Below are 17,153 nucleotides of genomic sequence, written 5' to 3' on the forward strand. Positions count from 1 at the left end.
CGCCTCTCTCTCTCTCGGGTTGCCAGGGGCTAATGAGCGCCGCACATTAGTTTTAACAACATTTATTATTTATGGGTTTTTCCTTTCGTCCTTCGTCACTCCACCCTGGCCTTGCCTTTGGCTTCAATGTTTGCTTTGGACGGTTACATTTACACTTGCCTGACCGTGCATAGTGACGCACTTTCCGAATGAATTTGAAATGGGAATTTTTGCAATTATTACTCGCATAAAGCAGGGCAACTTTAATTGGAATCTGCACAGAGCAGCCGACAGATCGTTGGTTCTTAAAAGTGTTAACAAAGGGCAGCGATAAGTCGCTGACGAGGCATTATAGAAATTTGTATTTACTCAGCGTTTGGGGTTTGTGTAAATTAATTGCTGGACTGACTGCACTGCAGATTATTTGGGGATTTGCAGTGGTAAGATGGGAGTGAATACAAGCAGTGCTGTCTAGGGGAAGCAGTTCACAGCTTGCTGGAATTTATAACGAATTTATTTGCACAGAAACAATTCGTTTGATGCCATCTAAAAAATGTTAAAAATTCATTTAAAATTCCTAGAATTTCCAGAACACACCAATGAAGTGTTAAAATATTTGTGCCTTTTTTTACCATATCCTCAATGCATTTCTAAGCTAGTTGCTATCCAAAAGCAACAGCCCGTAAGTATTTATGGCTGCACCTCTGCAACTTCCCATATTGAAGGGAGGGCATGGAGCCTGTTCGCTTTTAGTAGGTGAAAAATAATTCATTTGCATATCACTTCACACCTTTATAAATACGAGTACGAATATGTCCCCAGTCCCCAACCAGGCACCTCCCAGTACCCCACAAAGGCCAACGTCAACGCAAACCTTTTGGAAAATGACTAAAATGCTCTCGTGTTTAGCGCTCACAATTTTTTTCGTATGTGTATTTAATAGAATTTATTTGCACACATGTTCACATTCGACAAACTACTTAGTCTCGTAAATATATATTTACCTAACAGCAGAAACATATGCAAACTGTTGGTGAAAAATGTGAGACACTCACGCACATGGACATGGACTGACTCTGACTCTGACTCCGACTCCAATTTGGACTCCGCTGACGAGGATTTGAATGTGGAGCTGGCAATTGTTTTGCATTTTTTTGGAGTGATATTTATTTTGCACTTGTTCGACATGTTGTGGGCAAATATACGATAAGATAAATAGGTTTATGGGTAGTATAAGTAAATGCATTTCCATTCACGCCAAAATACAAATCAAAAATCGCGCAGATTCGAGCAAAATTTCGTATTTCAGGCGAACAAATGACACAAAGAACTGACTCGACTTAGGGCTAAGCTCTTTCAGTTGATTATTGAAGTAATTGCTAGACTTTATACACGCTGCTTAGGCCTAAACTTAGTTTATTCTATAAATAAGATATGTACGCTACACACTAGATCACACTAGCATAGTATGCTTAAGCTTATTATGGACTGTTTTGGCATTTCCCAATCTGCCAATTAAAACTCTCCCAATTGCGCAGCTACCCAAACGATCCTCGCTGCTGCTGGGGGGAGGCCTAAGTCTGTTGCACTAATTAACTAGGGACCTGGAACGGACCGTGCAGAAGATAAGCTGCGGCTACAAGGGCCCATAGATTGGCTCCGAGTAGAGCACGGCGGGCATCGAGTAGCTGTATGAGGTGGGTGTGTGCTCCGTGGGCGAACGCAGACTTGCCTGCAAACTCCGCTTGCTGTGCCGCTTGAATCTGTGTGGGACAAAGGAAACATTAGCAATCCTACAAGATAACTCTCTTTACTCTCTTTACTTCTTCTTCAGACAGCAGGCGGTGCACAGGGAAATCAAGGCAGCCAGCCCAATGAGCGTGGCCAGGAACACCAACCAGGCGCCTGCTGATGTCAACATTCCCGCGAAAATGGCCGCCGCATGAACCCTTCGCACCGAGCAGGACTCCACCTCGCTGACCCCGTAGGCCGCGTAGATGTCGATGAGCTCCTGGCGCAGCTGCTGCGAGTTCATCAGCTTCTGCATCTCCCTGAGGGACAGGGCGGTGCCGTCCTTGAACATCTGAAAGCACGAGCTGGTGGCGGTAAAGTCCAGACTCATGTCGGGACGGGTGAAGACCTGAGTGTCCAGGACATGCAGCTCCAGGCCCAGTGGCTTGAGTTTCTTCTGCAACTGCTCCTGGAAGGGGCGAATGTTGTGCTGAATCTCGTTGGGCGGGCGGGCAAAGACGAACTTCAGCAGCGACTTGTCGCGTATGACGAACACCTTCAGGTGGCTGTGTGCCTGACGCTTGGGCTGGGCCGAGTTATTGGCCGCCACGCGCATGAGGAAGTATCCATCGACGTAGTCCAAGAAGGAGCCGCCAGTGCGCAGCTCCCCCGTGCGATTGTTGAGGGTGAACAAATTCTGGAGGTTGCCCACGGCCAGCTGCCGGCTGCGCTTATAGAACTGCGGCACAAAGGTGACATTCTCGATGGAGAGGGTAATGGGTGGCGCCTCGGCATCAGCGTCGCTGGCACGCAGCGTGGTGACCACCGTATCGATGGGCACATTGATGCGAATGCCCACCGTGGGATCCGGCTGCTCGAACTGCGGCAGATTGTCATCGATGTCGAGCACTCTGATGGCAATGCGCAAGTGCGAGGGATCCTGGCGATCATACGCGTCTCCGATGAACTTGTAGCCGGGCTCACCCCACTTCAGGCACTTGACGGTCAGCGTGAAGGACTCCACCAGCTCTCGATCGATGGGCTGGTTGGTCTTGAGTATGGCCAGACTATCGTTGGTGCGCTCAATGGTGAAGATCTGCTCGTTGTTGCCTTCAATGATGACGTAGTCGATGGCTGCATTCTCGCCCATGTCCTCGTCCACGGCACTGAAGCTGCCGACAACTGTGCCAGCAGGTTCTGCCTCACTCACAGTCATGGAGAGGGGGCCTTCGTCCTGCAGGGAAATGGCTCTAGTTAAAGCTGTTGATGGGTTTCGCTCTTCATTTTACTTACAATTTCCCTGGCAAAGCGCGGCTCGTGATCATCCACATCCAGAACGGCAATCTGCAGAATGCGCGTCACCGATTGCTTGGGCTGTCCATTGTCGCTGACTTCCAGAATGATTTTGTACATGTTCTTCGTCTCACGATCCAGCGATTGTCGTGTGGTGATCAGCCCCGTGTGGGTGTCAATGGCAAAGGCTTCGGCATCAACTGTATCTGGCAGTATGCGATAGGTGATCGTGCCCGAGGGTGTGCTCTCATCATCCGGATCATTGGCAATCACTTGGAACACGGGCGCTCCAATGACAGCATTCTGAAAGGTAAGTGACAGATGAAAATATATAAATAATGCCCAACAAAAATCTCATATTACCTCTGTAACATTTGCCATTTGTCCCACTCGTGGCGCCACAAAGTACGGCACTCCATCGTTGGCGCTCACATCGCCTATAAATATTCGCACATCCACATCGGTGGAGAGTGTTGGCTGCTTGGGCAGCTGTCCACCATTGTCCTGGGCACGCACGATCAGGGTGTACGGCTCGGCTCGACCCTTGCCAGTGAGATTGCGGCGTGTGGAGAGCAGCCCGGTCTTTGGATTAATCTTAAACAGGCCATTGGCCTCGCCCTCGTTGACCAGCTCGTAGCGCACCTCACCGCCCAGACCCTCATCCGCGTCGAGAGCCTCCAGTTGGAGCACAAACGAATCGATCTGCGCATTCTCTGGTATGACTGTGCTGTACTTTTTCTGCGTGAACGCTGGAGCATTGTCATTGACGTCCAGCACATCGATCAGCAGATCCACGACACTCTGCTTGGCATCTGTGGGCTTGCCCGGCGAGTCCTCAGCCTTCACCTGCAGCCGAATGTGCGGCGTGCGCTCCCGATCGATGGTCTGATCGCGGGCCACGATCACCTCGCCAGTGAGGTTGTTGATCTCAAAGAGCATCGCGTGCTCGCCCTGCAGCGAGTAGACAATCTTGTGGTAGCCCAGACGCTCGTCCCTGGCATTCAGCACGGCATCCTTGTCCAGCGCCCGCACACGCACCACCCGCTCCGGGTGCATTCGGTTCTCGATGATCGTGGCACGGTAGGAGCTCTGCTCGAACCGCGGACTATTGTCGTTCACGTTCTCCACGCTGATGTTGAGGCGGCTCACGGTGCTCCGCTGGCGATCTGCACTGCTGGCACGCACCTGCAGCTCGAACTCCGGGCCGTAGCCCGCCTCCGCCAGTGCCTCGTAGTCGAGTCGCTTCTTCAGGATGACCTCGCCGGTGCGTTCCGCTATCTGGAAGTACTCCAGCTGCTTGGGTTCGATCAGCTCGAAGCTGGTTATGGGCTGACGCGTCACAGGATCCTCTGCCTGCAGAATGAAGAGGGCACTGTCGATGGGCATCTCCTCCTTGATTTTGATATCTATGACGGGCCGAGAGCTGCTCCAGCCGGGATTCTTGAACACTGGATTGGTGTCCTGGAAGGACTGCACATAGACAGTCACCTCGGTGCTGTCCACCTGCCCCTCGGGATCCACCTCTGCATTCAGATCTCGCACTTGCACCGTGAAGATGATAATGGCAGCCACATCGTGCCGCAGCGAACTGTTCACAAAGATCTCCCCGCTCTGGCTGTCGATGCGGAAGGCCTCCTGCACTCGGTAGCTGCTGCGATTGGTGATGCTGACGCCCGCCTTGGTGGTGGCCTGCACTCCACCCAGCAGACTGTACTCCAGTCTCGAATTGAGATCCTTGTCAATGGCCTTCACACGCAGCACGCTCTCCCCAATGGCCGTTCGCTCGGACACATAAGCCGCGTAGCTGGCCTGCTCGAACTTTGGTCGCTCGTCATTGATGTCCTTCACGTTCACATAGACCGTGCTGGTGGCAGTTTCCGGTATGGGTGTGCCCGAGTCCACGGCATTCACGATGATCTCAAAGCTATTCATATTCGAATCGCGATCGATGTGCGCCTGCGTGGAGACTGTAATGACACCGGATCTAGGGTAGGGGAAGACAAATTCATGACTCAAACAGTTGGTGGATGGCTGGACTGTACTTACTCCTCATCAATCTCAAAGTTATCATTGGCGCCCACTATCCTGTAACGCAGCAGACTGTCCAGGCCATCGGGATCGTGTGCAGACACCGAAGTCACATTGTAACCCGGAGCGGCATTCTCCGGAATGGACACGCGATAGCTGGGCGGTCCTATGATGGGCAGATTCTCCACATTTTGAAAGTGTCCCCTGAAGATGGGACGCTGATTGCCAGAGATGCCCACACGCACGAGCACACGTGTGGTGTTTGAGAGAGGTGGCACACCTAAGGAAAACCAAAATTAAACTCTGCAAATAGTGGGGAAATATTCCCAAGGCTTACCAAAATCTGTTGCGGAGACCACCAGCTCGTATTCGCCACGTTCCGTGTCCATGGATCGAGCTGCCTTCTGTATGATTATCTCGCCCGTATCCGGCTCGATGCGGAACACATTCCCCGCTATGCTGTTCTCCGAGACAATGGCATAGGTGACCCGTCCATTGCCCTGGGTGGGACCATCCGAGTCATGGGCACGCACAAAGAACTGCGGTTCAAAGATGGCCGCTCCTTCGCGGATGGTGCGACTGTACTCCTTGCTCTCGAAGCTCGGATGATTGTCGTTGACATCGACAACGCCGACAAAGAGATTCGCATTCGACTCTCGACCACCACCATCGACGGCGACAACTGTCAGGCTGTAGCTGCTCTGTTTCTCGTAGTCCAACTGCCGCTGGAGGTAGAGGCCGCCCGTCTCGCTGTCCACATTGAAGTTGTCCGCTCCAAAGCCCTTGAGCACATACCTCACGTGTCCGAACTCACCGGAATCTGCATCCGTGGCCTTTACATGCCCAATGAGGGCATCGATGGACATGTTTTCGGCTGCGGTAAATCGATATGTGGGCTGGGCGAACACTGGAGCATTGTCATTGGCATCCAGCAGGTGGATCTCCACACGAGCCTTGGCCTTTTCCACGCCCTTTACCATCGCCACCAAATCGAATTCGAATTTGCGCTGCTCTGGATCGGATACATCGTAATCCAAGCGACTGGCATCCAGAACTTTGACCACCACAGGGGTACGACCCTGTGCCTCGGTGGGGGAGATGGCAAAGACGCCCTCAGAGTTGGCGACATTCCGCAGGGTCAGCTGGTAGCGACTGTTCTCGCCCATGTCCCGATCGTCGACGAATATCGAGAGACCCGGCAGCGGCATGCCGTTGGCCAGATTCTCCGCAATCGAGACATTGAAGTGGGAGGCACTGAACGTGGGCTGGTGATCGTCGACATCCGTTACGACGATTGTGACGCGCGTTATCGAGTGCTCGGCGGGAATGGCACCGTCAATCAGTTCGGTGGCACGAATGGAGAACACGTAGACGCCGCCGTTCTGCAGTATCTCCGCATTCTCGCGATCCAGCGGCTCCGCCGTGGTCTGCAGCACAGCGCTGCCCTCCCTGGGATCCCCGAAGGGCACCAATTCAAAGTGCCCAAAGGGTTCGTCCTCCAGCGATAGGAATATATCTCGGGGTATGCCCACATCCCCATCTATGGCCTTGACTGTCAAAATGCTGACTCCAGCTGGTGTGTTCTCCGCCACCGTGGCCGAGTAGGGGGCATTGGTGAAGACGGGCGGCTGATCCTGAATGTCAATCACATTTATGGAAATGGTAGCCAGCGAGGAGAGGCGATTCTCGTGCGCACTGTCCGAGGCCGAGATGGTCATGATGTACGAGGGACGACTCTCAAAGTCCAGCGGCTGCTTCAGCGCCACTCGGGCGGTGTAATTCCCATCGGAGATTTTCACGGCACGCACGGCAAAGATGTCGCAAATGTCGTTCTCCTGGAGAAGGTAAAGGAAATTTAAGATTTCTCTCTATATAAATATTTCTGCAACACTCACCTCGACGCAGTTCAGCTGCACCTCAGCATTGACACCCTCATCACGATCCACGACAATGATTGCTGGCTCCACATTCAGTTCGGCGCCCACTGGCAGGGACTCGCTGACGCTGGCTGTGTAGGGTCTGCCGATGAATGTGGGCTGATTGTCGTTGTAGTCCCGCACGGGTATCTCGCGACGCTGCGACACCGTGTTGGGCTCTGTGCCATAGACGCCCTCGTCGGTGATGCTGATGATCACCTCGATGGTGTCTTGCGTCTCCCGATCCAGTTCCTGCCGCAGCCGTACCACGCCCGTCTCCCGATCCACCGAAAAGACTGGCCCACTTATGCTGTACTTGAGGCGGCCACCCTCCGGATCGGTGCCTGTGTAGAGAGAGAGAGAGGGAGAGAGAGAGAGAGTGCAACAAAATTAGTTGGAGAGTAAAGCGGTTTGTCGGTCTATCATCCCACTGCTTGACACGCTCACTGCTTTAATTACGAGTTATCCGAGCTAACGTCATAGGCTGTCACTTCATGGAAGTCGTTCAGTAGTGCCAGTGTTACTTCCCGACTCCCCCGGCGGTGGGGGTTTTTATGTAAAAGCGTGTGAAAAATGCTAATTTAGTTCCCACAACCTCCTTCGCCTTCTGTGTGTGTCTCTCTAGTCGAATGCGTTCGCACCGCCCTATGCCGGCAAAACGGGGCCAACCAACTAGTTGGGAGTTGAGTCGGTAAGCAGTCGCGTTTCTGTCTACCACTAAGTGGATTGTGTCATTCCCCCGGCAATTTCTCTTTCTCTTTGCTCCAGTCTAATAACAGGAAATATAAGTAAATCCAACAAAAACATACAACACCAAAGCCAGATCCCAGCTTGAGGGCACCACGAAATTACTTTGGAAATTCTTCTAGAGCAATGATGGAGGGCAGGGAAAGAGGAAAAATAACTGGAGAGAAAACAAATGAACCCGAGAAGAGCTTACCAAAGGAAAACAGAGAGCAATAAGCGGTCGGGAAAACTGCTTTTGGCACTGCTTGCCTGCCAGCCAGATTTTTTCAAGTTTGCTCTAACCATTCAGAGGGGTACTCCGTCGGAGACTGTGGGGGGATCTAAGAGTTGTTGGCTATATGGGAGCGGGTATGCCGCGGACCGACAATTGCAGCGCACGACCAGAAAGACACGACACAAAAGCGGGAAGCAAACAACCAACAACAAACAACCGAGGCAACCCAACCGCTCCTCCGTCTCACATACACTAATGTACATACACCCAAAAACATAACGATTGCGGTCGCCAACCCAGTCCCGCACTGCATTCCCCCGTTCCCCGCTTTATGATCGTTGCATCCCGCACCTCACTATCACCATTCCCCCTCTCCCCTTGCATTGGGCGCGTGAGTGACCGTTTCAACTTTTCAATGTACATAATCATACTTATATTTCGGGTTTACACATATTCATACCTCGTAGACGTTGAATGGGTGGGTATATAGATGTTATGTACTGGGCAGATACACATCTTCTGCGAATCGAATGACAAATGAAGGCCACCCACTGTGGCATACGAAACCAATTCACTTAAGCAGCACCTTCACTTTAATTTCAATGCTTATTTGGCGCGACATAAATTACCATCGAAGATCTCAAAGTAGGTAACGATCTGGAGAGTAATGCATGAGTGAAAGGGATGGAGCTGTGCCAATTCTTGTTTGCGCACGCTCGCCGTTTATTTGTTTACATTGGGATGGGAGAGGAGAGAGAATGCAAAAGAAGCAAGGAATAACGGGAGCTGCTGCTGGCAGAATAACCTGAAATCTATGGAAGTGCAAATGTATGAAGATATGTATGTAGGTAAATATGTACATAATTATGTACATATGTACATACAGATTCGGAACTGCAATCTCTTGGGCTAATCTCTTTTTAATATATGTATGTCTGTAATTGCAGTAAAATTTCGTCTGGCAATTCTGGCAAATGTAAACTCAAATTAAATTGAAATTATTTTTACTTGCAGTTTCTCTTCAACGAAAAATGATCGCTCGGTAATTATTTATTTATGGAAATATATTTTTTGTGCAGGGTACTCTTTCAGTCAAGCCTCTTCCTCTGTCTCTCCACATACCCGTTCTTACTTGTTTTCTCTTCTCTTTAGGCATTCTCGTGCTCCGCATGTACATACATACATATGTACATACACATGAGTTAACAAAGTTTTGGGTAAGAGTTTTTTGTTTTTGGGGGGAAAACTGGAAAAGCTGAATGAACACAATAATTGCGGGTACGTGCGAGAGAGATGTGGGTAAAAGCTTTTCTTCTTTCACTTGGTCCATCCATCCCAGATATCTTTGATCGTTGCTCGGCGGGGGAGGATGTGTTCGTAATTGTTGTGGTAGTTGCTGGTTGATGTTGATGCGGCAGAAATAATTTGTGATTTCATGCTTCACGAAGCGTATTTGTTAATATTTGGCTCTTTATTACACACTGAATACGTTGGGTTTTCTTTTTCGTTTTGGATAAACCGAGAGAAACGCCCGAAACACCCGCCACCGCCAGCCATGTGCCAACATTCGGACAATTATTTTATGCTTTGCGTAGCCACTCCACTCCACTCCACTCCATTCATTCGTTCATTTGGGCAGACCAAAATGTTTAATTAAGTAGCTGATTAAGCTAAACGAAACTTAAGACTCAACTGAAAGGAGTGTTCCAGAAATATGCTTTATGGATTCACCTGAATTGATGAATCAATTCAACATTTTCATGAATTCCGATTCGAGATTTCATAAACCAGCTGGGGTTTCAATATCGGAACTCTCGAGTGCGGAATGTGAGCAAACCGTTTGCAGTTTCCCAGGAATAATGGAAGTTATGCAATTATTGTGGTGTTCAATATTGATTTCCCATCTGAAGTTATGAACCAGATGCAGCTGGACATTTGCTTCCTGGCTCACAGTTTAGGCAAAGCAATTTTCATTTTGGTCTGGGCAGTTTTTCAAATTGGGTTTTCAAATGTTTGTTTTGGCCATGTTTTTGTATGCTTGGCCTGGCCTGGCCTGGCTTGGCACTTTTGATTTCAAACGCAGCAAACGTGTTTTGTATCTCACGGATGCTGCTTGCAAAACGAACCTGCTGGGAGGCCGCTCACCCAGTCGCACTCGCCGTCGCAGTCTCAGTTACAGTTACAGCAACAATCCGGCCAGGCCAAGGCGATTTGGCACACGCTCAGCAGCAGCCAGCCCCAGCCCCAGCCAGCCCCAGCCCCAGCCAGCCCCCAAACAACCAGTTAAGACAATGCTCCATCTGATTATGAAGTTGGCGGCGCGCCTGATGAAGTTGCAGTGGCATCAAATTGCAGGCCTCTCCATGTCTGCTATGGAATCGCATCTGTAACTGGGTACGCGGACTGGGCCTCTGTGTTAGGGTGTCAACTGTGGAGCAGGTGGATCTGGTGGATCTGGTGGGGCAAACAAGATCTGCTCAGTGGGTTGTGTTGGCTGTTGAATAATCATTTTTCGAGGGAGTGACGGGCCTGCCTCCTCCTCCCATGCTGATTGAGCCAAGATTGCCATTTGATTGCCAACTCAACTCTCGATTGATTGCCACTCTCAATCGGAGTAAAAGTGTGGAGAGCATTCTAAAGCAAAAGCGACTAAAGACTAAAGACTATCTAATGACGGGCACCCATTACAGCAATCATCATTACCGGATCTATGGCTCTTGTCTGTGTTGTCTGTACGCACAAACGTGTTCAAATGCATTTCCGCATGTCTATCTATCAGATACAGAGACATCCATCCATACATATGTATCTGTGTTTGTTTTTGTTTGTTAATTGATTACCAAACTGCATTCTTGGGCGCAACTTGCCAAAAGCAATAAACAGAGAAACAACTGCCAAGCGCTCATATCTCAGTGGTTTATCGCACATTCTGCCAGATCTCTGCAGTTGCATTTTTTGTACGGCATTCACATTGTGTAATCGCATATACACATATGTCTCTGCAGATACCTCATATCTGAGGCCGATATGCTGCTGTAAACGTGCTACCACCATAATAATAATCCAATACCCCACACAAGGTTGCCTCCAAGTAGGTGGCGTTGTGGCCAGAGCCAACCCAAAAAAAAACCAAAAAAACGCAGAGCCAAGAAATGAAAGTCAGCACGGGTAATTTGAGGTATGTCCAAAAGCCAAGTTACAAAATTATTAAACACTTAAAGAGCCAGCAGCAGAGGGGGAGTATGTGTTCGCGGATACCCTCTAAAGTCTGAGCAAGAAACATATTTATTTACTCAATTGGAAGATGTTTATGTTATAATAAATAATACAATAAAATCATTTGAAAGCTGCTATGAAGATAAAACAGAATTAAAACAGCATTTTTTTTATTCATTTAAGCTGAGTAAAAATTGAATATTAATTCGCTGCTTGACTTAATAATTAACCCAACCTGCCAGAGCATTGCATTGTTAAGCTTTGATTGAAACTTTTCTTCCTATAAAGTTTACATTCTTTAGCTACCCAGATAATACTTAATCAAATGCTCTTTGCTATCCCCAGGGCGCCTGCCTATCATCTCGCTGGGTTAGGGGGGAAGCTCTTTGTTTTTCAATAACAACAAACTCCCGGACTGCCTGGCTGACTGACTGCCAGTGAAAGGCATCTCCGCCAACTTGCGTGGGAACTGGGCTATTGTTGAACATTGTCTCAATGCTGCAATGAAAGCCATGCAGCAATTTCGTATTAAATTATGAAACGTAATGTAAACGCTCCGTGCCTCCCCCTCGACACATGTTCAAAAATGTCGACTAGGCCAGTGCCCCAGATTTACCACAAAGCCCGGGAAAAAGTTCTAGATAAATGGGACAGGGAACGTGTTTTTGTGGAAATTGTCTTATCCGTGTAGCACCCACAAATATCGAGGTGGCAGTGGCACTTACCTTTCAGCTGGAAGATGGGACTCCCGACTGGCGTGTTCTCCGACAGGCTGAAGCGGGACATGTCTCCTGTTCCGGGCACAAACTGCGGCGGATGATTCAGCAGCTGAGCCATGGAGCGGCTGGAGCTCAGCAGCAGCAGTAGCAGCAGGGGCAGCCCCAGCGGCAACATGTTGCCGTTGCTAATTTCACTGCCGTTAGGTATTCGTATCCGTTAGCTCGACGAGATTTTGAGGCTATTTACTTTAGTATTTAGCACATAGATTTGATAGAATGACAGACACAGTTTTGATTTAACGCCACTCGCAGCTGGGCTCGTACTGTGCTGACTGCTGCCAGAAAATGCAAAAGCGAAATTTCTTGTTATTCACTTGGACCGAAACAATAACTATTTTCAATGTTAGCTGCAACCCCACACCCGCCCCCAGTTGGCCTTGTCCGACCACAGCACAGAGAGATCTCGCTCTCGACTGGAATCTGGCTGAGTTTGCTGTTTCAGTTTTAGTTTTGGCTAATCGCAGCCTTGCCGTTTGAACTTTGCCAGCGGCACTGTGGCTACAGCTTTCAGCACATTCGCTTTGATGGATAAAAAACAAAACTGAACAAGACCGTTTTCTAGACCAGAAGCTGGACAAGAGAGCTGAGAGCAGCAGCGGGAGCGGACAGTAAAATTTCACTTTATGCACATGTGAAAAGTAGCACATGATGATGAGGTGAGGCGGCTGCTGGGGCTGCTGCCTGGACGGGAGTTCCGATCATTGGGCACTTCTTGGCGATTGGCAAACGCTGCGAAGATGATGATGGCTTTCTTCGCTGGCACAAACACACACACACACACACACACAACACATCAGCAGCTCATCACGGACGGACAAAAACACACAACGAAGAGGCGAAGGAAAGCGGAGGAACAGATGCGCGGCAAAGCTAAGCAAAGAAGAAAAGATGGCTAGCCGAAAGAAGGGGACGAATATTTAGATACCCTAGCAGATTCATTGCGAATTGAATTTTGGAGAGACATACAAGGCTATATTGGCTATTCATTAGACATTTTTCACTGCCGAAGTACAAGCTGCAAGCAGTCAAAAACACGCAGAGACTGCTTGCTATAATCTGCAGACTCTGAGCTGAGCCCATAGTCCATGTACACTCGCCTCGCGCGTATATGTACCTACGAGTTCTCGTTTTGGGCAAAAAAGAACAAAAACAAAGAGAGGGAAAAACACCAAGACAGTCCGAGAGAGAGAAAGAGTGAGATATAGTGAAAAAATGCCTGTTTCAGGAAGCAGTCCGAAATCCTCTCCGCTGCTAAATGCAAATGTAAAATCCACAAAACTGTAGTTCTGACTGAAGACTCAGCTGCAATTAGTTTGGCCCAAAACACTAATTAACACTAATGCCCATTTAAGTTCAGCTATTTCACATTATAAGTATTTTGGGTTCGTTTTGCTTTCGGTTTGGCCAACAACGCACGCAAAAAAAACACACACACACACACTCTTGAAAACGGCGAATGGATGACGCTAGGGTCCGAAACTTGATCTTGGCCAGGCCACTCGCGACTTCTTGTTGTTGTTGTTGTCTCACTCACGGTCTCACTCGCGAAACGGTACGGAACTCGAATTCGAAGCGCGGCAACGTCTGGACGGAGCGACGCCTGTTTACCTTCTGTCTGGTAGGTGACGTTTACCTTCTGCCTGGTAGGTGACTCTTACCTGTTGCTGTCGTGCTGCCGCCTCGCCCGTTCTTGGCTCTCAGCTGCTGCCGCATACTGGTTTCTTGTTGTTGCCGGCTCGCAGTGGTCTCTGTCCCATTTCGCGCATGCGCAAAACGATTGGCAATGGAATGCCCAAGCTGGCCTTAAAACTAACAATACTTTTGGGCTTGCTCAGCAAGCGTGATGTATACTTTTATGCACCAAGGGAAAGTGAAACAAGCACTTTTGTAGGGTGGATGAACTGCTTGCAGGAGGAACAAGATCCAAGCGTACGGTGCTCGTTATGTACTGCTTGATAAACTGCTTGCAGGAGTGTTTCAAGCAGTACGGTGCGGTTCTTTTGAATGTTGTCTACTTTCATCCTTGTTTCTTTGTCGAATATAATTGTAATAGAAACCAGTTGTAAATATATTGATTTAACTTTTACACTAACTAAAGGCTAAGGTACAGCTAATACAGCTACTATTTAGAGTCAGAGTGCATCATCCACGTGAAACTGTATCAGATCCTCGACGGGAAAGCGAAAGAGCGATGCTGTCTGTGCCTCGGCTGCCAGTTGCTCGATATTGGCGCTCTTCTGGTAGCGAAAATGATCATCCACTGGATGATGATGGTGAAGTTGCTGATGCGTCTGTGCCCTGTGGTGGCGATGATCGGTACGGAAGCTGGCCAGGGAGGCTGCCTCTGGCATCTCGGCGGCCACAATTGGATGCTCAAAGTCGATGAGAGGCAGATGGTCGCTGCGTGAGATCGAACTGGAGCGATTCACTTGCGGTTGCTGCTGCTGTTGCAGTGTTTGATTGAGAGATATTTGCTGTGACGTCTGCTGTTGCTGTTGCTGCTGATGGTTATGATGTTGCGGATGAGCAACTGCTGGTGTTGCAGAGCCATTGCCTGCTTGACGCGGCTCGATGGGGCTCGGGGGATTGGGTGGCGGCAAATCACTCGAGTTGATCGTGTTCCGATGCAAGTTGTGGTTGTAGAATGGATTCGTGGATGCGCGTATTGTTGCCGTGGGCTTTTGCTTGGGAAACACATTCAGATGGAGCATAATGGGACTCGTCTGTGACTCTATCGTCTGCGACTCCAACGTCTGTCCCTGTCCCTGTGCCTGTCCCTGTGCCTGTCCCTGCACTTGTCCCAGTGCCTGCACGTGTGCCAAACCCTGCCCTTGCGCATAGCCCTGGCTGTGGCCCTGCCAATGAGTTTGTCCCTGATTTTGTTTGTCCATATACCGGAGCATTGCCATAGATGGCCTCATCGGGATGCACGCTCTTGGGTGGCGGAAATTTGAGTGCCTGCGACTGATAGAGCGCCTGCTGCTGGCTGAATCGCCCCGCGTGGTCTGGAAAGTTGATCTGCATGTGGCCTGGATGGGGCGCTTGTGTGGGGAATTTGAATGGCGTCTGGTAGATGCCATGCCCCAGATGCTGATAGGCGGCTGCCGTCGTTCCAGTCAATGCGGACGGCGAAGGCATTGCGTACTCTGGCTGGAAAGGATTGCGCAGCACGGAGGCGGGTCTCGATGGCGGCATCACCGGATAAATGTCCAGATTGAGCTTGAAGGGAATGCGCTTATGCTGCTGCGGCTGTCGTGTGGCATTCAGGGCCAGAACTGGCTGTGGCAAGTGCTGCCCAAAAGGATCGGCAACGTAATGCTGCTGGCTGCCGTGCTCCAGCAACAGATTGTGATTAGTCTGAGCCAACTGTTGTGGTTGTTGCTGCTGTTGCTTTTTCTTGTTCTTCTTCTTGGACACATTCTTGCTGGGCGCCAGCTGCTGCTGCTGCATGGCCAGCAGATTGATGTCCTGCGGGGAGCGTGGCTTGAACGGGTACAGCTGATCAATGGCCACGCGCTGATGGGGCATCACTCCGGGGCCGTACCACTGCATGGGCATTGGCATGGGCATGGACATCGGCATGGACATGGACATGGCCATGGGCATTGGCATGTGACCCATGGACATGGGCAAGGGGATGCTGAACTGCATCTGCTTCTTGTTCCGCTTGCCGCGGAAGAAATTCCCGATGCCGCTGCTCTTTAGGTTCTTGAAGCTGCCCGCTATGTGGAGGCCCGTGGGCATCATCACCATCGGTGGCAGCTTGCTGGGACCCAGCCCATTGATGTGCAGATGCTGCAGGATGTCCTGGATGTTGTTCAGCTCCGGCCGCGGACGCTGCTCCCGCTCCGCCTCGCCCTTGGTGAACTGCTCGGGCAGTGGACCGTCGTAGGGAAAGTGAAAGGGTTTCGGCTTGAAGTCCTCCCGCCTGGCCAGAGTGCCCGGCGTCTCGGAGTAGTGGCGCCTCAGCAGCGTCGTTGTGGGCGGCTGCGGTGGAGAGCCGCCCGACACCTGCGGCTGCGGCTGCTGCGGGTGCGTGTGCGTGTGCGTGTCCTGGGTGGCGAGACGTGGCGGACGTGGCATCTGATCGCGCAGCAAGCCACGCAGAGGTGTCATGGTGGCTGATCGCTTGGGCAGGCGCTCATAGACATGTCCATCGTCAACATCGTTCCCCGAGATGGCGTGCTGAGGCGGTGCTCGTCTCGCTTTCGTGCGCCATGTTCCGTAGATGTGCGCCGGGGCGGGTGGGGCGTGATCGGCACGCTCCAATAAGTAGGCGGTTTCGCCAGCAGCGCCCGTCGCATGCATCTGCTGGAGGTGCAGCTGCAACTGCTGCTGCTGCTGCTGTTGCCGCAGATACTCTTGCTGCTGCTCATGCTGCAGCTGCTGTAACTTGGCACGCATCTTCTCGATGTCGCTGCTGCTTTGGCTCTGACTCTGACTCTGGCTCTGGTTCAGGCCCAGGTTCTGGGTCTCGCTGTCGCTGGGTGTTGTTGTCTCTGCTGTGGACTCAATGTCGTTGAGTGGCTGCAGTGCTTGTTGTTGCTGGTGCTGATACAGAGCTGCTGTGGAGGCGACCTTGACTACCATGAGAGACATCTGCGGGCATAAAGAAAAGGAAAAACGGAAAGCTCAATTGCACAATCCACCTGAGGGAAAGGAAGAACCCTTTGAATCTATACGCACAATTGTGTGGACCAATAACAAGCCCATAATCCAGTGTCTGCTGCCGCTGCTTGTGGCCAGACGATAGCCAGGACTCGGTCTCGGACACTGTCGCGTTCTAAACTCGTTGTCTCCTGTCTGGCTGGCTGGCTGCATGGACATCTTTCCGGACTCTGTTGGCTGCTGCTCGAACCGCTCGGCTTGCCTATCGCTCTGTGAATGTGGGCACCTGGCTCGACTTCTGCCTCATCGCGGATCGCAACGACGACTGGGTGCAGTTGGGCGCCGGCAGCGCCTAAAAACTTGCCGCAGATATAGATATACATATCAGTGAGTGGCGACCGCTTAATTAGAAAGTTTAATAAAGATTTGCACCTGCGAAAGCAAAGCAAAATGCTTGCACAAGTACACCAAAATAAATTAATTGCTGAAGCGCATTCGCGCATTCGTGTTGGGTGTGCTGTGTGTTTGCCGGCATGTGGAAACGAAAGAGATATTAAAAAAAGCATTGACCATGAAATGCTCAAGATCGCAGTGAAATGTCTAGAAATGCACCAACAGATGCACCACTGCTGAGCAATCCGA

At 50.4% G+C, this 17,153-nt stretch overlaps 2 protein-coding genes across 3 annotated transcripts; both read right to left on the reverse strand.

The window, feature by feature from the left end:
* Positions 1-914: 914 nt before the first annotated feature.
* LOC117893994 (cadherin-23) lies at positions 915-13,503 on the reverse strand. Of its 2 annotated transcripts, none has more exons than XM_034800805.1 (9): positions 13,438-13,503; positions 11,850-12,175; positions 6,927-7,291; positions 5,369-6,866; positions 5,050-5,311; positions 3,367-4,987; positions 3,004-3,306; positions 1,803-2,944; positions 915-1,742 (listed from the first exon to the last, which is right to left on the reverse strand). In XM_034800805.1, the coding sequence occupies exons 2-9, from the start codon at positions 12,016-12,018 to the stop codon at positions 1,616-1,618; spliced, it is 5,487 nt and encodes a 1,828-aa protein (XP_034656696.1). In that variant the 5' UTR covers positions 12,019-12,175; positions 13,438-13,503; the 3' UTR covers positions 915-1,615. The 2 variants fall into 2 exon arrangements, with proteins under 2 accessions (XP_034656696.1, XP_034656697.1); XM_034800806.1 differs by having other exon boundaries at positions 11,850-12,178; positions 13,438-13,502.
* Positions 13,504-14,017: 514 nt separating this feature from the next.
* Positions 14,018-16,808, reverse strand: LOC117894007 (alpha-protein kinase 1). Its single transcript, XM_034800830.1, has 3 exons — positions 16,590-16,808; positions 14,799-16,502; positions 14,018-14,668 (listed from the first exon to the last, which is right to left on the reverse strand). The coding sequence occupies exons 1-3, from the start codon at positions 16,728-16,730 to the stop codon at positions 14,036-14,038; spliced, it is 2,478 nt and encodes an 825-aa protein (XP_034656721.1). The 5' UTR covers positions 16,731-16,808; the 3' UTR covers positions 14,018-14,035.
* Between the last annotated feature and the right edge of the window lie 345 nt (positions 16,809-17,153).

Source organism: Drosophila subobscura, chromosome J (genome assembly GCF_008121235.1).
Source record: "Drosophila subobscura isolate 14011-0131.10 chromosome J, UCBerk_Dsub_1.0, whole genome shotgun sequence".
In the NCBI taxonomy this organism is placed as follows: Eukaryota; Metazoa; Arthropoda; class Insecta; order Diptera; family Drosophilidae; genus Drosophila; species Drosophila subobscura.

Coding starts and splice junctions, on each gene's coding strand:
- LOC117893994 (XM_034800805.1), bottom strand. CDS start 12,018: ATGTTGCCGCTGGGGCTGCCCCTGCTGCTACTGCTGCTGCTGAGCTCC. Junction 5,312..5,368: donor GGTCTCCGCAACAGATTTTG/GTAAGCCTTGGG, acceptor GGTTTTCCTTAG/GTGTGCCACCTCTCTCAAAC. Junction 1,743..1,802: donor GCCTGCTGTCTGAAGAAGAA/GTAAAGAGAGTA, acceptor TGTCCCACACAG/ATTCAAGCGGCACAGCAAGC.
- LOC117894007 (XM_034800830.1), bottom strand. CDS start 16,730: ATGTCCATGCAGCCAGCCAGCCAGACAGGAGACAACGAGTTTAGAACG. Junction 16,503..16,589: donor TGTTATTGGTCCACACAATT/GTGCGTATAGAT, acceptor TTATGCCCGCAG/ATGTCTCTCATGGTAGTCAA. Junction 14,669..14,798: donor CCATCTATGGCAATGCTCCG/GTATATGGACAA, acceptor GGACAGGCACAG/GGACAGGGACAGACGTTGGA.